The sequence below is a fragment of the Tarenaya hassleriana genome, unplaced genomic scaffold (assembly GCF_000463585.1).
Source record: "Tarenaya hassleriana unplaced genomic scaffold, ASM46358v1 Cleome20, whole genome shotgun sequence".
NCBI lineage: Eukaryota > Viridiplantae > Streptophyta > Magnoliopsida > Brassicales > Cleomaceae > Tarenaya > Tarenaya hassleriana.
The window spans coordinates 1167482-1187670 of record NW_010965373.1 but is presented as its reverse complement, the minus strand read 5'-3'; the positions used below and the strand labels follow the sequence as shown (position 1 = coordinate 1187670).

General features: G+C 40.9%; 4 protein-coding genes across 4 annotated transcripts; 2 read left to right on the top strand and 2 right to left on the bottom strand.

The window, feature by feature from the left end:
* The first annotated feature begins 1721 nt into the window (after window positions 1–1721).
* Window positions 1722–5918, top strand: LOC104813668. Its single transcript, XM_010541354.2, has 4 exons — window positions 1722–4052; window positions 4344–4549; window positions 4637–4860; window positions 4950–5918. The coding sequence occupies exons 1-4, from the start codon at window positions 2435–2437 to the stop codon at window positions 5761–5763; spliced, it is 2862 nt and encodes a 953-aa protein (XP_010539656.1). The 5' UTR covers window positions 1722–2434; the 3' UTR covers window positions 5764–5918.
* A 519-nt stretch (window positions 5919–6437) lies between these two features.
* On the top strand, window positions 6438–9753 carry LOC104813667 (protein disulfide isomerase-like 1-1). The gene is made up of 10 exons (XM_010541353.2): window positions 6438–6676; window positions 7061–7091; window positions 7196–7483; window positions 7573–7761; window positions 7865–7990; window positions 8375–8512; window positions 8610–8729; window positions 8821–8938; window positions 9033–9145; window positions 9239–9753. The coding sequence occupies exons 1-10, from the start codon at window positions 6504–6506 to the stop codon at window positions 9458–9460; spliced, it is 1518 nt and encodes a 505-aa protein (XP_010539655.1). The 5' UTR covers window positions 6438–6503; the 3' UTR covers window positions 9461–9753.
* A 77-nt stretch (window positions 9754–9830) lies between these two features.
* Window positions 9831–11493, bottom strand: LOC104813666 (indole glucosinolate O-methyltransferase 1-like). The gene is made up of 4 exons (XM_010541352.2): window positions 11019–11493; window positions 10614–10924; window positions 10404–10468; window positions 9831–10274 (listed from the first exon to the last, which is right to left on the bottom strand). The coding sequence occupies exons 1-4, from the start codon at window positions 11468–11470 to the stop codon at window positions 9969–9971; spliced, it is 1134 nt and encodes a 377-aa protein (XP_010539654.1). The 5' UTR covers window positions 11471–11493; the 3' UTR covers window positions 9831–9968.
* A 1291-nt stretch (window positions 11494–12784) lies between these two features.
* On the bottom strand, window positions 12785–14355 carry LOC104814020 (indole glucosinolate O-methyltransferase 4-like). The gene is made up of 5 exons (XM_010541868.1): window positions 14271–14355; window positions 13822–14234; window positions 13315–13625; window positions 13167–13231; window positions 12785–13075 (listed from the first exon to the last, which is right to left on the bottom strand). The coding sequence occupies exons 1-5, from the start codon at window positions 14298–14300 to the stop codon at window positions 12785–12787; spliced, it is 1110 nt and encodes a 369-aa protein (XP_010540170.1). The 5' UTR covers window positions 14301–14355.
* Window positions 14356–20189: the final 5834 nt, after the last annotated feature.

Genomic DNA, 20189 nt, shown 5'->3' with positions numbered 1-20189 from the left:
GATTTCAATAATTTTCTTTTCTTGGAATTATGTACAAATGAAGGAGAGAAATGAGCTATTTATAGAAAATCCGAAGTTACTGTTCACGTATACGTATTTATGAACAGTAACCGTATGGCGGCTAAACAGTAACCGTATGGCGGCGTGAACAGTACCCGGCTGCGTGAACAGTGTCCGGCTGCGTGAACAGTATCCGGCTGCGTGAACAGTACCGTAGCTTCACTATTCATTTATAACATATTCCAACTAATTTCAATATATATGTGATATATATATATACACATATATACATATACATATATTTTTCCCAACTAATGTGATGCAACTTGCACTATATATTTCCAATGTGTGATTGCTCCAATGTAATTAGTAACCTATTCATTAAAGAAAAAATCGTTGATAACTATGTCCTATGCTTTATGAAAATAAATCCAAAACTTTTTTTCTTTTCTTTTGTGGGGATTTTGAAAAAGGAAAAGAAAAAGAGAGAATAAATTAAAATACATGATGACATTATTAGATGTTGGCGGATATGAAATTATTAGCATTGAATGGGGGAATGGACCAAAAAGAAAATGCTACTACAAAAAAAAAAGTATTTATGCTTGTTGTAACAAATCATACTCATAATCTAATTTTAAAGTTAATAATCTTAGTTTTATAGTTGAATTTGTATATTCCAAGTAGATTTTGTCATTTTTTGTCTACATTATTAGAAAGGTTATTATTTAAATATTGCCTATAGTCATTGTACTAAATAGTATTTTATAATTCATTTGTCTTGAATATACACAACATAACATATGCAAGTTTTTACCTCCCAAATAAATAAAATTAATTCTACTAGGATCTTAGCCACACAAAAAGAATATATCAAAAAAAAATTAAGGTGCTACAAAAAATTCGAATTAATATCGTACTCTTAACACTTCAATTTAATTAACTAATAAAATGCCATGCTATGATTACAATCAGTGATGTAGTTATTTAGATTTAGATTTTTTTTAATTTTGTTTTAAATTTTTTAAAAAGTTTTATCTATTCAAAATTTAATTTTCATTAAAAAATATTTTAGAATGAATTTATTTTCTGATTATTTTATATTCTAATGATCACCTAGATCAAATTAATTTCTTTAGATAGGATTCATCTGGATATGTGGTTAAATCAAATGTACACCTATAAGTACACTCTCATAATTTGCATCACTTAAATAATTGATAAAACTGAATGCATAATTAAACACCAAATGGGATCTAAGTTTAAATTCATGACATCTTATAAACAATTATATTTGAATAAGTGACGCTACTTGTGAATAAATAATAAGCAATTCGGAGTGATCAAGTCATGCAATTACATTATTATTTTTGTTTTTTTTATTTATTTTTATTTTATGAATGCACACACAAGCATTCAAACAGATGTTACAACTTGTCATGGACATCTTATTAGTTAGGCTTTTAACCATCCATGCAACTTTTCTTGACCATTTAATTAATTACTTAAACACATTGGATTATAATCCATCTTATTATTAACCAAAATAGAAAATTGGATTTTTTGCACCCAAACCTAAATGGCATCAAATTCAATTTGAGGCGAAAATTTATGGAAATAAGGAAATAAATTGATTGCCCTGGGGTTTTTGGTAATTTGGCAGGGGCCAAAGTGAATTAAAATATAAATATAGGGTTAAAAGGAGAAAAAACAATAAATTAGGGAATTGATGACATTAGCGCGTTACCGATGGCGGGTCGTCCGAGCCTTCGTCATCGTCGTCTCTCTTCTCTCTCTCCGGCAAATTTTCTTAGTCCTTTGGTTTTTTAATTCAAAAGAACAGATTTTCTTCTTCCTCATCTGCGACTTCCCCAATTCGACCGCATTAAATTTCTGCCCAGATCCCTAGCTTTCTTCACACATCCCCATCTGTTAGAATTTGTAAACTTTGAAATTAATTGCAACCCGACGAAACATTTTCTTCGTTTTTTTCAGAAACCCATTTCTCTCTCTCTCTCTCCTCTGATTCCTGTCTGCTACGGTCACGATTAAAGAAATCAGCAACCATGGATTCTTCTGTCTCTCTCTGCCACCTTCTCGCATGCACGAGAGCTCTTTTGTACGTTTAGTGCTTGTTTTCCCCCATCTTTTATTTATAACAACAGTGGTGATATTCCCAGTTCTTCATTTCTATCTGCTCTGTTACTGTTTCTGGGATTTCTTCTCGGCTGCTTCAATCTCTGGCGCTGTTCTCAGTTGAAGCAAGCGGAACCCAGATTTAGAGTTCGTGGGTGGTTTTCTCTCTGAGGTGGAGGAAAGTAAACGATGGTTTCTCCATTTCCGAGGTTGTACGGACGGGAACCATGAAACTTAGAACGGCAGCGTCTGGACTCTCGGCGGCGACGTATCCCCTTCTTCTTCTTCTGTTGTTCAGATGGGTTGCGGAGGATCCAAGGTAGATGATCAACCGCTTGTGATTCTCTGCAGAGAGCGCAAGGACTTCATCAAAGCGGCGTCGAACCACCGGGTTGCTCTCGCCGCCGCTCATCTCGCCTACTTCCAGTCTCTCCACGACGTCGGCGAAGCCATTCGCCGGTTCGTCGACGAGGAACTCGTCGTGGGTTCGTCGTCTTCGCCGGATTCGCCCGTGCTTACCCTCCCCTCCGATGAGGGGAAGCCGCGGAAACCTAAGATCTCGTCGTCTTCCACGTCGATTTCGCACTCGGTCATCGAAGAAGGAGAAGAAGACGAAGACGAAGAAAATACAGAGGATTCGCATTTGCATCTCTCTTCCGGATCTGAATCGGGATCGGAAGCCGGATCTGACCCGTCGGAGGGTCATATCCACATTGAAAGCAGTCCGGAACCGGAGGGTCATATCCACTACCGTCCGCCGGAAAGTTTCCCTCATGGCTATCCCCCCGTTTACCCTCCGTTATATTCACCGGGCTACTCATCTGGGTACCCATATCCGCCGGGAGACTGGGGGTTCATGGGTGGGAACCCGGACCCGAATCCAAACTCGTACCCGGGTATGTATTACATGAAGAAATCTGCGGCACCATCTCGATCGGTTGTGTTTCAGCCGGAGAATCACCGAGTGGAGAACGGCCAATGGCCGTCGGATCCTGGATTTGGGTATCCAGGTTATTACCCTGGAAACCCGAGATCTGGATTCTTTGGATACCCTCCGTCGTCTGGGGATTTCGCGGAGGTCCCACGGAGTTCACCGGCTCCGGCTCCGCCTCCTCCGGCGCCGCCGGCGCCGCCGAGCGTTTCTGCGTGGGATTACCTGAACGTGTTTGATATGTATGATTATAGCGGCGGCGGAGCTGGGTATTCGGGTTTGCACCCGCCGAGCAATGCGGTTGCCGGGTCAAACTCGAGCAGTCCGGATTCGAGGGAAGTCAGGGAGAGGGAAGGGATTCCTGATCTGGAAGAGGAAACAGAGCAAGAAGTCATCAAGGAAGCTTACAAATATACGAAGAAGACAAAGACGAAGAAGAAGAAGGAGGTAGAGTCTGTGACAGAACAGAGACATGACCATGATCATGCGCATGACAATCCTAAAATCGAAGAAATCCGCGAGAGGAGCATTAATGGAAGAGGAAATTCCGGTGAAGGAACTTCAAGGGCAGTGCCTATGCCAAGAAGTGCCACCGAGAGCTCCTCCTCAACAGTGTCATCGTTTTCGAACAGTGATGTAGGGCATGAATTCCATCATGTTAATGGCGGCGAGGGAAAGGGTAGTAACAGTTCAAGTGGGCATGGCACGGTAATGACAAAGAGCTCGGAAGAAGCAGAAGAAGAGATCGGGAGGAAGAAAGGAGTGAGCTTTGAGTTGGAGGAGACGACCACAACCTCGTTTGATGTCGAATCATCCAAGATTAGTAGCCTGACCACATTATCTGTCCATGGCACTAGGGATCTTAGAGAAGTTGTGAAGGAGATCAAGAATGAATTTGAGGTTGCCTCTTCGTATGGGAAAGAGGTGGCTGTATTGCTTGAAGTCAGCAAGTTACCTTATCAGCGGAAGAACAATGGGTTCAAAGGTATACCTTATCTAAGCTGTCTCATTCTCTCCTTTCTGTTATTTACTTTTGTCTGAAACTGCTTAAAATGATCCTTCCACCATGCATTTCTGGGCATAGCTTTCATTCTCGAAAACTACTTCGAATAAAGATATCTGTTTTGGAGAATGATTTTGGCGAATTTTCCCACGATGAACTCCGATGTAGTGGACAGAACATAAAGAATCTCCAGATCTTGCTTGGAACAAATCGTATGTTGATTTAGAACAGATGGCCATTGTTGCTTGTACGATGCTTACTGTTTCAATTCAGTGATCTTCTCCAGGATCATGTATCTGGTAGCACCATCCATGTTGCAAACTCGGTCTCGACCTCAACCCTCGGTTCGGCTAACATCGAGGACGTTGAAAATGGCGAAATCATACAATGGCGAGGAGCCTGGAGGCTTCACTTGCAACTTATCGTCGACCTTGGAGAAGCTTTATGCATGGGAGAAGAAATTGTACAAGGAAGTTAAGGTACTGACCGATGTTTTCGAATTGGGTGTTTCGGGATCCTTAACGGGTCTGGGGCTTCCTCAGAATCTTACATTGTTCTGACGTCAGGATGAAGAGAAACTTCGGGTCATCTACGAGGAGAAGTGCAAAACCCTAAAAAAGCTTGATAGCCATGGAGCGGAATCTAGCAAGATCGATGCTACTCGGGCATCGATCAGGAAGCTGCTAACTAAGATCGATGTCTGCATAAGATCTGTCGATTCCATCTCCAGTCGGATACATAAACTCAGGGACGAAGAGTTGCAGCCGCAACTAACTCAGTTAATTCACGGGTAAAACATCTCGTTTGTCGCTAATACTCGGATACTTATATCGTGTACATACCGATCTTTTGACCCATATGTTGTATGTACCTCGAAAGGTTGATAAAGATGTGGAGATCGATGCTGAAGTGCCACCAGAAACAGTTCCAGGCGATCATGGAGAGCAAGGTTCGGTCTCTGAGGGCAAACACCGGCCTCCAAAGAGACTCGGGTCTGAAAGCGATTCTCGACCTCGAGATGGAGCTTCGAGAATGGTGCAACAGCTTCAACGATTGGGTCAACACCCAGAAATTGTATGCGGAGTCCCTAAACGGGTGGCTTTCGAGATGCCTTCACTACGAACCCGAAGCAACTGACGACGGGATCGCCCCATTCTCCCCTAGTCGGCTCGGGGCCCCTCCCGTCTTCGTCATATGCAACGATTGGCAAGATGCGATGGCAAGAATATCCGGGGAGAATGTAACGAACGCGATGCAAGGCTTCGCCTCGAGTCTCCGTGAGTTATGGGAGAGGCAAGACGAGGAGCAGAGGCAGAGAGTGAAAGCGGAGTATGTCTCGCACGATTTCGAGAAACGGCTGAATGATTTACGGACAGAGAGGGCGAGGGCGAGGATGAAGGCCGACGAGGAGGAGCGAGATGAAGCGTCGGGGAAGAGCGTGGTCTCGACGGGAGGTCGTTCGGGGAGCGGGATCTCGGCACTGGATGATCTGAAAGTGGATTTGGATTCGATGAGGAAGAAGTTGGAGCAGGAGAGGGAAAGACACAAAGAAGCCATTAAGCTTGTGAATAATGCAGCTTCGACCAGCTTGCAAGCAGGTCTGATTCCCATCTTCGAGGCTTTGGGAAATTTCACCTCGGAGGTGGTGAAAGCTCATGAACATGTTAGGCTTCAGTATCCTCGCGCATCGTGAAATCTGGATTTTGGGGGTTGGAATTGCGAATTTCAAAGTTTTGGTACTTGAAATTAGATATTAGATGGGTAGGGGATTTTTGTACATATACATACATTCGTTAATTGGTTGTAGATCCCTTTTTTTTAGAAGTCTCCGAATTTTGCTTTTGCTTTTGATTATTCTTCTTTAACAAATTTATAATGGCTCAATTGAAATAATATTAGCATATAAATGTGGGGGTGTCAAGATAATCCTTTCGGGTAATTAATAATTATGGAAAAAGACCTAACCGAATCATCCATTATTGGTCACCATATAAATGTTCTCAATATTTTATTTTGACCATTTTTCTGCATAATCAAAAAGGAAAAAAAAACAGGCGAGAGAATTCCAAGGTCAATGCGCGCCACGTGTCTACTCCATGACGTGGCAGGAACGTATTGGTTAGACCGTCTGCATGTACACGATAAACACGGCTGGTTACAATAGGAAAAATATCGATAACGGCTAAGGCCAAGACACATTTGCTATGTACAAATTCCTTCCAAATAGTTGTATCGTGACGAGACCTATCCAATGAAACACCGCCACGTGGAATATTACCCTTTACAAACCTGCATTTTGGTTTAAAAAAAAAAATCCGGTAGCGAATGTGTTGATATATATTTGTATATACCTATATCTATATATATCCGAGTTCCCTCGAAACACGAGAGAATTCAAACGACGTTCTCGTTGGTGAGAGAGAGAGAGAGAGAATGGCGTCAAGAGTTTCTGCGTGGTTTTCGATCCTTCTGTTTTCATTGATTGTGTCTTCTATAAGTGCGGAGGAGACAGAGACGAAGGAGTTCGTGTTGGCTCTGGATCACTCTAACTTCACCGATACCGTCAGCAAGCACGACTTCATCGTCGTCGAGTTCTACGCCCCATGGTATTCGATCGATTTCACCCTCTCTGATCGTATTCAAAGAATTAACTTTCACTTGATTTCGTGTCGTGAATCTGGTGGACCACCCAATTTTGTCTTCTTCTGATTCTGAATTTATTTTCCTGGTTCCTGCGTTTTCTGGGTTAGCATGCCTCTTATTCCGTTTGCTGTTTCAATGCGACGGTTCGAGATGGCGTAGCTGATCGGTTTCATGAAGTATTTGTGATTTTGAGTTTGAGTGGTCCGATCAATGTGAATCGATTTGATTATATATTTTTTGATATAATATCATCATCATATTCTGCCGATCATATTTTTCGGTAGAATGATGCCTGATCTGACTTCGCCCTTTATTGGTGGGTTAACCAGAGTTTTGTTCTTCTTCAGGTGTGGACACTGCCAACAACTTGCTCCTGAGGTAATGGATTTGCTTTTCGATCATTTAAATAGGATTTATATACAGGACAGGACTTGGAAAATTTTAGCAACAGTTAATACTGATGGATGATATTTGGTTTACAGTACGAGAAGGCTGCATCTGAGTTGAGCAGCCATGACCCTCCGATCGTTCTCGCCAAGGTTGATGCCTCCGATGAAGCAAACAGAGATCTTGCGAACCAGTTTGGGATTCAGGGCATACCCGAAATCAGGATTCTGAGAAATGGAGGAAAATCATCTCAAGAATACAAGGGACCTCGTGATGCCGAGGGAATTGTCGCTTACTTGAAGAAGCAAAAAGGCCCTGCTTCGGTCGAAATTAAGTCAGCTGAGGATGCTGCTGAGGTTGTGGGTGACACGAACATTGTTGTGGTAACTGTCTCTTTTATTCCTTTTCTCGGATTCTTGTCCATTACTTCATCATGGATTGTACTCATGAATGTTTGTTTCTGTTGCTTCAGGTTGGAGTTTTCCCTGAATTATCTGGTGAGGAGTATGAGAACTTCTTGGCCATTGCCGAGAAACTGCGTGCTGACAGCGACTTTGCTCACACATTGGATGCCAAGCTTCTTCCACGTGGAGAGTCATCTGTTGCAGGGCCTCTGGTTAGGCTATACAAGCCTTTCGATGAACCTTTTGTTGACTCCAAGGTACAAGTTCACATCCAGTTCGTACATTACGGTGGCCAGTGATCCTGTTAAATGCAGTAATCTTCCTAGACTTTCTTGTTTAATTCATGTTCCATGCAATCAGGATTTCAACATGGAAACGTTGGAGAAGTTTGTCAAGGAATCTAGCATGCCACTTGTCACCATCTTTGACAGTGATCCGGCCAACCATCCATACATTATCAAATTCTTCGACAGCACCGGTACCAAGGTAACTTAGTTGCCATGTTATTTGTAGAGTTTTTAATCAATATGGGCATATCCCTTATGCCCTGTTTTTGTTTCTGGATAAGTATTTTGTATTGAAATGTGCCGGATGGTGTTGGTGATTGATTGGTAGCTTAGTCTCTGCTTGAAAGTTTGCAATCTTTCTTTGGTGCTGCTTGTGATGACATAATGTTCGACCCAGTTGCCTGTGATTAAATGCTATTACTGAAGATTCCGAATTGATTCCAGATTTTTTTTCTTCTGGATTGCATATGGTATCTTTATTTCTCTCTCATAGGAAGTTCAATAGAGTATCTTGAAGTTTCTTTAGGACATTCCGTTCCTTCTCTGGTTACTGTTTTAATGAGCAATAATTTGAAATTTTCAGGCAATGCTGTTCATGAACTTCTCCGTTGGATCGGTCGAGTCTTTCAAAACAAAGTATTATGAAGTAGCTAAGGCTTTCAAGGGACAAGGTCTTAGCTTTCTTATGGGAGATGCTGAGGCCAGTAAAGGAGCTTTCCAGGTTACTTTCTCATCTCTCTTTTCCGTCACTCGTCCTGTGATGCGGTCTTTACACATTACTGAGCCGAGTTTATTTATATATATATAAAAAAAAACAGTACTTCGGAATCGAAGAGAGCCAGATTCCTCTCATCGTCATCCAGACTGCTGATGGCAAGAAGTATTTGAAAGCAAATTTGGAGGTCGATCAAATCGAATCGTGGGTGAAGGACTACAAGGTTAAGTTTCTTTGCGTAACCATGGAAATTTTGTGGAATGTCGGCGTATAAACATATATGTAAGTTTATAACTGAATAAAAACATATACAGGATGGAAAAGTTGAGGCTTACAGAAAGTCTCAACCTGTTCCGACCGAAAACAACGAGCCAGTGAAGGTTGTTGTGGCAGACAGCATCGACGACATGGTTTTCAACTCGGGGAAGAACGGTTAGTGTGATTCCCTTACCAGTCTTCATAATATGTATTCTGTGGAATGACTGGTGACTGATTTTCTTTGCGGTGGATACTTTACCGCTTGCAGTTTTGCTTGAATTCTACGCTCCGTGGTGTGGACACTGCCAAAAGCTTGCTCCGATCTTGGACGAAGTCGCAGTCTCATTCCAGAGCGACCCGAGTGTCGTTATTGCGAAACTAGTTAGTCTGGCTATCTATAACATGGGAGTTTTCTCATCCTACTGGTTTTGTCTATGTTCACTGACTGGCTTATATTCTCTTTCCCGTGTCCAGGACGCAACAGCAAACGATTTCCCGGTAAACACATTCGACGTGAAGGGTTTCCCAACAATGTACTTCAGGTCATCGAATGGGAGCATTGTGCAGTACGAAGGAGACAGGACGAAGGAAGCAATCATAAGCTTCATCGAGGACAACATGGCAAAACCCGTGACCGAGGAACCGAAAACTGAGGAGCCCAAGGAGGAGGAGAAGCCGGTGAAGGATGAACTCTAAACCGAAAAACTCGGGACCGTGGTAAGCGTGTTGCTCTCGCTGCTATACAGGGTAGTTACGAGGAGGAATACATACACACAGTTTTGAGGAGGAAGGATCTCCTATCTATCAGATGGCAGCCTCATTTCCATTTTCCATTCTCTCTTCTTCTCTCCTTGGGATTTTTTTTTTTTTTTTATTTATGTTGGTTCTTTCGAATAATCTATCTTGTTGGGTGGTGTTCCATGAATAAAAACAGGTTGAGGCAACAACCTTCGAGCAAGGTTTTGTAACGTTATATGCGTTTGTGGGAACGAGTAGTGAGACCGGTTTAACCAGAAACATGAAATGAGTAGTGAGACAACACGTAATGTCACATAGAAGAACAAGCAGTGCACAAAGCTCTTTCAATTGAAATCTTGGTTTTTATTTCACTATGGGTCGATGAATTAACCGTAACTGAAATTATTCAACATTCTTCAGTCGACATAGCATATACATATACGATACGATACGGTCGGCCCGTTTTTCAGATGTTCTTGCGGAACTCCATAACCCAACACTTGTATGCCGAACAAATGAGTTCACAGGCAGCAAAACCAGAGTTTAGGGCCAAAGCTTCGAACTCGGCCTTCGTCCTCTCTCTCCCTCCCTCGCAGAAAACCAACATCAACACATCTTCAAGAGCAACAATGTCGGAAGCGTCATCATGGCCATTCGTTTGATCGAGAAATACTGATTCCATCACAATCACTTTGCCATTGTCGGGCAGAGCTTTCCAACAGTTCTTGAGGATCTTCACGCACTTTTCATCACTCCAATTGTGGAGAACATGCTACACGAAAGTTTATTAATTAATTAATTAAAGATACGATTGATTCAAAAACTACGTACGTACGTACGTACATACGTATATATGTATGTATGTGTGTATGTATAAACCACGTGACTAGCTAGATATTACCTTCAAGATTATGGCATCTCCTTTCGGGACGTTCACAAACATGTCTCCACCGACATGTTCCATACCTACGTACACAGAAAACACTCTTCTCACACGAATGAAGTACTTCTTTTCCAATGTTTAAAAAGGAAAAAACATCGTCTAATCTAAACTCTTTGATTATCAATAATAATAAGAACAATTGTCCTGCGATTAATTTGAAAACGATACCGGGCAGAGAAGGGGCATTGGCCACGACGTAAGGGAGGTCGAAGTTAATGGCCTTGAGACGAGGATATTTGGAGGTGACGAGGCTGAGGGTTGCTCCATTCGCACCTCCCACATCGACCAGCACTTTGGCACCTCCGAATCCTTTGTATACTTCTAGAAACTTCGTTACCAACAGCTTGGAGTAATTCGACATCGCCCTCTCGAATAAATCCGCCATCCTTCCCTCTCTTTCTTTATAGGCAAACTCTGACATCCCATATTCCCTGTTGAACGCAGTCCCTCCTTCTACTATTACTTCCTTCAAATGGCTCCTGTTGTTGTTGTTTTTCTCTCTAAAAGATATCAGTGTGCGTATATTGGATACTATATATGAATATATGTGTGTGTATGTATATGTATATTTACCAGCATGCTAAGTTGAAGGTATCATTGATCAACAAGAGGAGAGGACCCAAAGAACCCTTTTGACATCCATCTTTCAACAGAAACCGGCAAATCGGTTTAGCTCGGTACACACTCTCCACCTTCTCTGCGGTCTGAACCGTACGGCAATCGACCACCGAGAAGCTCGCCAGTAACCTCAGCACGCGGTTCAACATATCCGGAGCATTAGGGTTTGTGGGAACAGAAGGTAGCCGAAGAGCGATTTCCGAAGGTGAGAGGTACGCGCCTTTACCCTCCTCAGCTGCCACGTGGAGGGTGTCGATGAGACCGAGCTCGACCGCTGATCTCAGCACCATCGGAAGCGATCCCGACAAAGCTAGCCTCCTTGTTCCGATTTCTTCGTCGTCTTCTTGTTCATGAAGTGGTTTAGGGTTAGGGTTTCCCTGTTCTTGGAAGCTTCCAACTTTGCTCATCTTAGACTAATGTTGTGTTGTAAGAACGGAGTTACGATATTAGCGTCTCTAAATAGCCTTAGTTAGGGTTTAATGTGACATTTCAGTCCCTCGATTCTAGAAATTTTTGGTCAGATTACTAAAAAAATCGTGTTTTTTTCCCTCAACAGTAAGTTTCGCATTAATGCTCTCCTTGACCATAGATGGATGAGTGACATGAAACATAAACTTTACGGGTATCAATAAATGTTCTAAACGTGTTACGCGCAATCTTCATGGGGTTTTACTATGCATTATTATTTGAAACAACCATGCGTACTGTGTTGTATATGAATTTATCGAACTTTATAGAACATATCGAACGGACCTATTGATAATATTGTTTCGATTATTTTTTTTTATAATCCAGAAGTTCAGAAATAGATATTCAAACGAGTTTTTTTTTCATTCACTCGGTTTCATCTATGCATTTACTATATGAAACGACTTTGATATCTAAATAACAATGCGTTAAATATTTTTTTTTGCTGCCTTAAAAACCATCAAAGTATCATAATAACCCCAAATAACTAGATTTTTACTGACCACCCATATCATTTAAAAAAGGAAACCATCCAAAAACACTAAAAAATAAAAACATGCAAAATGCATTAAATTCCATCCCCATCGTTTCGGCATATTGTTCGCGCTGAAACGTTTCTATTGGTTAATCGTCTATGTCTTAACTCTTCTATCTTTTTTTTTTTCGTTTGTCATATACAATTATAAGATATTTATTTATCATAAAACAAAGTTTGGTTTAGTTCTTATAAATTGTGAGATTTATTATTGTTCTTAAACAGTAGTGATTAGGAAAAATTAATACATAAATATATTTTCAATTAGAGTTAAAACAAAAAATCAACAAAAATTGCAAGTTCTTTGGATGTATCTATAAAGACAATTGCTTATTTTTATTTATAATTAATTTAGATTTTGACCGGACTTGTATTACAAACTTGAGATTTTTTTTGGATATTTTCCTATTTGAAATTGCTCGAGTCGGGAGATGAAACCGAGTGAACAAATTGAAACATAAAAAACACATAACCAGATCCATCCAACCGTGAAGTCATCTAAAAGAATTTGGATTTCTTCAAATAATCTCTTTGCAGTCGTTGTTGATCATATATATATATATACATGTCATGATTCTATTATTCTTGAATAAGGTTGGATCCAATTCTTGTTCAACTCGTAATTAAGTTTGAAGAAAAAGTACTATAGAAGAAACGACAAAGAACTTCATAACAACGTGGCTAATACAGATCATAGCAAGTAGACAAGACAAGAGTATCATATAACTATAACCGAAGTTCCATATGCACAACATATGAATTGACAGTCCCCGAAACCGGAATCATTGGCCAAAGTTTTGAATTCGGCCCGAGTTCTCTGTTTCCCTCCAGGCGTTGAAATAAGCATGCCAATATCATCGAGGGTCGCTATCTTTGAAGAAACATCGCTCTTAGGTTCATCAGGGAAAACCGACTCCACGACAATCAGTTTACCGCTGCTCTGAAGAGCCTCGAAGCAATTCTTGAGGATCTTCAAGCAGTTTTCGTCGTCCCAGTCATGGAGGATATTCTGCATACATAGAGATCGAATATATTCAAACAAAAAACACCGCCGTATAGAAAAAAGATTTAAAAAGAAGAGTGTCTAATATTGTGGTTACCCTCAAGATTATGGCATCGCCTTTTGGAACACTTGTGAACATATCTCCGCCTATATGCTCAATATCTAAACAAGCAAATTAACCAATATCAGAAGACAGAAGAAATGAGAGAGATGTGATTCTCGTAATGAAAACACAAAGCTTGAACCTGGATGGGAAGGTGCTATTGCCACGACGTGAGGCATATCGAAATTTACGGCCTTGATGTTTGGATACTTGGCGGCGATGAGGCGGAGGGTGGCTCCGGTTCCACCTCCCACATCGACCAAAACCTTTATGCCTTGGAAGCCTCTGTAAATTCCTACAACCTTCGACATGACAAGCTTTGTCCAACCCGACATTGCCTCTTGGAACAACACATTGAACCCTTTATCCTTTGTACTGTACTCGAATGACGACATCCCACACGCCATTTCAAATACGTTCCCCCCTTTGAGAAGTAACTCATTAAACTGGCTCCTGAATTTGTACAAACACAGACTAATCCATGTGATATCCATGCAAACCAGTTTTCTGTATATACAAAAACCTAAAGATATAGATCGAACTCATGAACTTTGAGAGCTGAACAAGAGCCTGAGCCATTTGAACACTCAAGAATCGAAATCTTTTAATAGTTTATTTTCATTTTGATCGAACCCGATTCGAGGATTACCAGCACAACCGGGCTAAGTCACAGTTGAGCATCATGAGTAAAGGACCAAAGGAACCATCTTGATCTCCATCTTTCACCAGAAACCGACAAATTGGTTTAGCCCGGTACGCAATCTCCACCTTTTCTCCAGTCCGAACCCTACGGCACTCAACGATAGAGTAACTTGCAAGTAACCTCAGGACACGGTTCAACATGTCCGGAGCATTAGGGTTTGTTGGAACACAAGGCAGCCGAAGAGAGATTTCAGAAGGGGAGAGGAACGAGCCACCCTCAGCTGCTGCCACGTGGAGGGCATCGATGAGACCGAGCTCGATGGCCGATTGCAGTACCCACGGGAGCACTCCCGAGAAAGCAAGCCTCCTTGCATCTCCTCCGAGTTCTTCATCGCTTTCTTGTTTAGAGTTAGCGTTTCTCTGTTCTTGAAAGTTGATGACTTTGTTAATTTTTAACTGTTCTTGAAAGTTGATGACTTTGTTCATTTTTAATCAAATTTTGATTGAAGAAATGTTAGATTGACTAAACGATGAAAAATAGAGTGTTTTTAGTTGTTCTCACTTTGCTTGTTTAAATAGCCTTTATAAATTTAGCCAAAATATCACAAAAAAAAGCCATTTTTTTAGGAGTAAATGTGACATTTAATAAATTGATAGCACTTAATTTTCTTTTCCTTTATTTCTTATATATATATAAGTTGCTTTATAGTACATGAAACCTAACTTCTAACGCTTATATGCATGCCTGTAAATTAAACGATTTAAGCGTGTTACAAACTTCTAGCATTGGACTTAACGACACTTTGGACTATTCTTCATGTACACATCAATGTCCAAAAATCAAACATTTCAAAGATAGAGGATGATTACACAGAAATATGGCAAAAACGTTGAGAAAGTAGAAAATTTTATGTTCTTGTTAAATAATAATAATAATTATTAAAAGGTACGGTTTGAACCTATGAGCTTTAGAACGTAAACCCAAACCCTAACAAAAGCCATGTCTTGGTTTCTTAATTATTGCGAATATCAACGACATCTATTAGATATATATGGTTACGATTTGGTTGTTTATATTTCTATCTCATCTGTATATGCATATCTATTTAGATATGCTCTGTTTCCTGCATTTACGTAACTTTCAGTTCCTTGTACTTCTACTTAAGGAAGACATTCTTCCTGAGATCGAATAAGAAAACAATTCTTCCAGTTTCTACTTCTATAGTTTCACATGGTATCAGAGATTTTCTTTTGATTCTTTTCTTCCTTTTTTTTCCCCATCTAATTGATGGCGACTCACTCTGATTCCGAGGATGTCACATCCTCTGTTCAAACACCACCCACAATTCCATCAGATCCATACTCGAATCCTCTATACCTTCACGCAGCCGACACCTCAAGTGTCTCGCTTATTTCAGATAAGCTAATTGGAGAATCAAATTACACTGTCTGGTCTCGATCTATGGTGAAAGCATTGAATGCCAAAAACAAGCTGAGTTTTGTGGATGGCACCATGCCGAAACCTCCTTGTGATCATGTTACTGCTGGTGCATGGTCTCGTTGTGATGATCTGGTGTTTACTTGGATTCGAAATGTTGTTTCTGCAAACATTGCAAGTCTGATTATTTATCTGGACACAGCTCAGGAAGCATGGCAACATCTGGAAGATCGTTTCAAGCAGACGAATCTTTCGAAAATATACAATGTTCAACAACAACTTGACAATCTACATCAAGGATCATTAGATCTCAATGCATATTACACTAAGCTCCAGTCCTTATGGGAGGAACTTCGGAACTTTGAAACACTTCCTAAATGCACATGTAACGACTGTTCTTGTGGCATTACCTCTCGCTGGCAGGAGTTCTTCGACAAAAGGAAAGTTGTTCAGTTTCTTATGCGACTCAATGAGTCGTACACACCTGCGAGACGACAGATTCTCATGATGGATCCTTTACCTGACCTCACGAAGGCTTTTAATCTCATTTCACAGGAGGAGAGTCAGCGCTTAATCTCTCCTCTGCCTTCAGACTCTGTGGCATTTCAAGCTTCTGGTCAGTTTCCTCGTTCGAAGCATGCTGGCACTCCGAACAAAGTTGTGACTCAATACAAATCTCGTCCACAATGCACTCACTGTGGCTTGATGGGCCACACTATTGATCGATGCTACAAGATTTATGGTTATCCCCAGAAATCATCTGGTTCTTGGCAGAATCGTGATGCTTCTGGACATTCAGCAAGGAAATTTTCCTCTGACATATCTCATCCTCGAGTGAATATGATCACAGCTCCTGGTAATTCTTCTGCAGAGTCTTCTTCACCTACTCATACTTCTCAGCAGGATGCATTGATACAAGCTCAGAATCTGATTTCTCAGTTTAGTTCTCAACTCAAGGGTCTTAGTAGCTCATTCCCGAATTCGAACTCAACAGCTTGTCAATCCAATTCCCCAGGTATTTTTTCCTTTCAGCCGATATTTTCTTTACCCTCTACTTCTCTCCCTGCTGCTAGTTGGATACTAGTTGGATACTTGATACAGGAGCAAGTACTCACGTCTGCTGTGATAAGGCATTGTTCTCTGAATTATTTGATGTTTCTCCCATTTCCATCTCGTTACCTAATGGTTCTTCAATATCTGTTTCCCAGTCTGGTACAGTAATTCTGTCTCCCTTGCTTACCATCCGTTCTGTTTTATTTGCTCCAACCTTTCACTATAATCTCCTTAGCATCAGCTCTCTTACTAAACACACTAATCTCTCTGTGATTTTCTCGTGTGATTCTTACATCATCCAGGACCATTCTCGGGACTTGATGATTGGCAAGGGTAGGCAGTTCCATGACCTTTATATACTCGAAATGCAGACACCTTCCTGCTCTGCATCACCACCTCTTCCCCAGCCACATTATGTTTTTTCTGCTACCAGCCTTGAAGTTTGGCACAACCGTTTTGGACATCCATCCAACATTCGAATCCATGGTTTGGCAAACTCTCAGGAGCTTCTTTTTTCGTCTTCTTCAGATAATAAATTTTTCTGTTCGGTTTGTCCTCTAGCCAAACAGAAAAATCTCTCATTTCCTGTTTCAGCTCATTTGTCCGAGCATCCTTTTGATTTGTTGCATCTTGATATTTGGGGCCCCTTTCATACTCCTACGGTTGATGGGCATAAGTATTTTTTTACTATTGTCGATGACTGTACGAGGGTGACTTGGGTGTATTTGTTACGGAATAAACATGAGGTTTCGTTCAAATTTCCTCAATTTCTTACTATGATTCATACACAGTTTTCTGCAACAATCAAAGCTATTCAAACTGATAACGCCCCTGAACTTGCTTTCACCGATCTTCTTTTACAAACAGGGATTGTTCATCACTTTGCTTGTCCTTACACTCCCCAACAGAACTCGGTTGTCGAGCGCAAACATCAACATATATTGAATGTTGCCCGCGCTCTTCTCTTTCAATCCAATATTCCGATCCAATATTGGGGCGATTGCATTCTATCAGCGGTTTATCTTATCAATCGAACTCCGACTGCTTTGTTGAACCACAAGACTCCGTTTGAGATTCTGACCAAGACCAAACCGTGTTATTCACATCTTAGAGTCTTTGGTTGTCTTTGTTTCTATTCCACCCATGCAAAAGACAGACATAAATTCTCTCCCCGAGCCCGACCTGCTGTTTTTCTTGGTTACCCATCTGGTACCAAGGGATACAAAGTTCTGGACTTGGAGTCGAACGCGGTCTGTATATCTCGCAACGTCATATTTCATGAGTCTCAATTTCCGTTTCAGTCTGAAACTTTGCCACCTTCAACTCGTGATTTGTTTTCATGTCCAGTGTCTCCTTTCCTTCTTTACGATGAGCCTTCTTCTTATTCTTCCTCTGTTTCCCCGTCAAATTCTTTGTCTTCCACCCATTTATCTTCATCTCCCTATATTCAGCCTTTGACTTCCTCTACATCATCTATCTCAGAGAACATTGCCAGACCAGCTAGACTGATCAAAACTCCCGCATATTTATCCGACTATCACTGTTATATGCTTTCTCATAACACATCACCACCCACTTCTGCTTCTACATATTTTCCTTTATCTTCATTTCTATCATATGAGAAACTGAACCCGCCTTTCAAAACCTTTGTCATTTCGATTTCCACTGCACCTGAACCCACTTCCTTTTCACAAGCTGTCAAGTTCGATAACTGGAAAGAGGCTATGAAACTCGAGTTGGGTGCTCTATCTCGCACCAACACATGGACGATCTGCTCTCTTCCTTCCGGGAAACGACCCATAGGGTGCAAATGGGTGTTCAAAACTAAGTACAACCCGGATGGCTCGGTAGAGAGACATAAGGCCCGGTTAGTCGCTAAAGGCTATACTCAACTCGAAGGTATCGACTATCTTGAAACCTTCAGTCCCGTAGCCAAGATGACGACTGTTAGAGTTCTCCTTGCACTAGCTGCTGCGAATAAATGGTTGTTATGTCAGATGGACGTTTCTAACGCTTTCTTGAATGGCGATCTTAGTGAGGAGATTTACATGTTGCTTCCACCGGGATATTCTACGCTTAAGGGGGAGACAGTCCCTCCTAACTCGGTTTGCAAACTCAACAGATCTCTTTATGGCCTCAAACAGGCCTCTCGTCAATGGAATCATAAGCTTTCTCAAGTGCTTCTCGCTGCTGGGTTTATTCAGTCTGCATCGGATACTTCTCTGTTTGTGCAGACTCGAGGTTCCAGCATTGTTGCAGTTCTCATTTATGTTGACGATCTCATGATTACTGGCAATGATGCAGATTTGATTAAGCTTCTGAAGGACACACTGCATTCGAATTTTCAGATCAAAGATCTTGGTGACTTGCATTATTTTCTTGGATTGGAGATAGCACGTTCCAACCACGGGATTTCGGTTTGTCAACGTAAATATACGTTGGAATTGTTGGATGAATTTGGCTTGCTGGGATGCAAACCCATTGCAACCCCGATGGAATCTCATATGAAACTGGGTCTTGAATCAGGTGACCTTCTTTCTGATCCGTCACATTATCGGGCATTAATCGGGAAATTGATTTACTTGACCATCACTCGTCCAGACATCAGTTTTTCTGTAACGAAACTGAGCCAATATATGTCTCAACCTCGGACGGCTCATCTACAGGCTGCCCACAGGATTTTACGTTATTTAAAGAACGACCCTGGCCAAGGTTTATTATACTCGTCATCCTCTGATGTTCGTCTTCGAGCTTTTTCAGATGCTGATTGGGCGGCATGCCCCGATTCGCGTCGTTCTGTGACGGGCTTCTGTATTTTCTTGGGCGATTCATTGATATCTTGGAAGTCGAAGAAACAGCAGACTATCTCCCGTAGTTCAACTGAATCAGAGTACAGAGCATTAGCTCAAACCACTTGCGAAATGGTCTGGATTGCAGCTCTGTTACAGGAATTACATGTTTCTGTCCCTCAGCCGATTCCGTTGTTTTGTGACAATCAATCGGCAGTTCAGATGACTAATAACCCGGTTTTTTATGAGAGGACCAAACACATTGAACTTGATTGTCATTTCGTCCGAGATCGCTGCAAATCCGGTTTTCTCAAGCCTTTACATGTTTCTTCTCGCGACCAACTCGCTGATATTTTGACAAAACCTGTTTCGGTGGAGATTTTCAGACATTTGCTATCCAAGATGGGTGTTTTTTCTCTCTACACTCCATCTTGAGGGGGAGTATTAGATATATATGGTTACGATTTGGTTGTTTATATTTCTATCTCATCTGTATATGCATATCTATTTAGATATGCTCTGTTTCCTGCATTTACGTAACTTTCAGTTCCTTGTACTTCTACTTAAGGAAGACATTCTTCCTGAGATCGAATAAGAAAACAATTCTTCCAGTTTCTACTTCTATAGTTTCACAACATCTATATCTAAAATATGATAATTTTGATTGGTTTGATATAGAAATCTCATCACTTAGACTAGTCTAACATTTTCTGCATCGGAAAACTAGGGTTTGTTTTTGGATTTCTCTTCCATTTCCTTTGCGTTTAGTTTGCACGATATTGTTTAATAGTAGTTCTTTGGATGTATCTATAAAGACAATTGCTTATTTTTATTTATAATTAATTTAGATTTTGACCGGACTTGTATTACAAACTTGAGATTTTTTTTTGGATATTTTCCTATTTGAAATTGCTCGAGTCAGGAGATGAAACCGAGTGAGCAAATTGAAACATAAAAAACACATAACCAGGTCCATCTAACCGTGAAATCATCTAAAAGAATTTGGATTTCTTCAAATCATCTCTTTGCAGTCGTTGTTGATCATATATATATATATATATATATATATATATATATATATATATATATATGTCA

Excerpts from the sequence above, each read along its gene's own strand:
- LOC104813668 (XM_010541354.2), top strand. The coding sequence starts at position 2,435 with ATGGGTTGCGGAGGATCCAAGGTAGATGATCAACCGCTTGTGATTCTC. Across the intron at positions 4,053-4,343 it reads GAAGAACAATGGGTTCAAAG|TGATCTTCTCCAGGATCATG; the intron begins GTATACCTTATC and ends GTTTCAATTCAG. Across the intron at positions 4,861-4,949 it reads CTAACTCAGTTAATTCACGG|GTTGATAAAGATGTGGAGAT; the intron begins GTAAAACATCTC and ends GTACCTCGAAAG.
- LOC104813667 (XM_010541353.2), top strand. The coding sequence starts at position 6,504 with ATGGCGTCAAGAGTTTCTGCGTGGTTTTCGATCCTTCTGTTTTCATTG. Across the intron at positions 7,484-7,572 it reads GTGACACGAACATTGTTGTG|GTTGGAGTTTTCCCTGAATT; the intron begins GTAACTGTCTCT and ends CTGTTGCTTCAG. Across the intron at positions 8,939-9,032 it reads TTTCAACTCGGGGAAGAACG|TTTTGCTTGAATTCTACGCT; the intron begins GTTAGTGTGATT and ends TACCGCTTGCAG.
- LOC104813666 (XM_010541352.2), bottom strand. The coding sequence starts at position 11,470 with ATGAGCAAAGTTGGAAGCTTCCAAGAACAGGGAAACCCTAACCCTAAA. Across the intron at positions 10,925-11,018 it reads ACCTTCAACTTAGCATGCTG|GAGCCATTTGAAGGAAGTAA; the intron begins GTAAATATACAT and ends CAACAACAACAG. Across the intron at positions 10,275-10,403 it reads GAGATGCCATAATCTTGAAG|CATGTTCTCCACAATTGGAG; the intron begins GTAATATCTAGC and ends ACTTTCGTGTAG.
- LOC104814020 (XM_010541868.1), bottom strand. The coding sequence starts at position 14,300 with ATGAACAAAGTCATCAACTTTCAAGAACAG. Across the intron at positions 13,232-13,314 it reads AATAGCACCTTCCCATCCAG|ATATTGAGCATATAGGCGGA; the intron begins GTTCAAGCTTTG and ends TTGCTTGTTTAG. Across the intron at positions 13,076-13,166 it reads GCGATGCCATAATCTTGAGG|AATATCCTCCATGACTGGGA; the intron begins GTAACCACAATA and ends CTATGTATGCAG.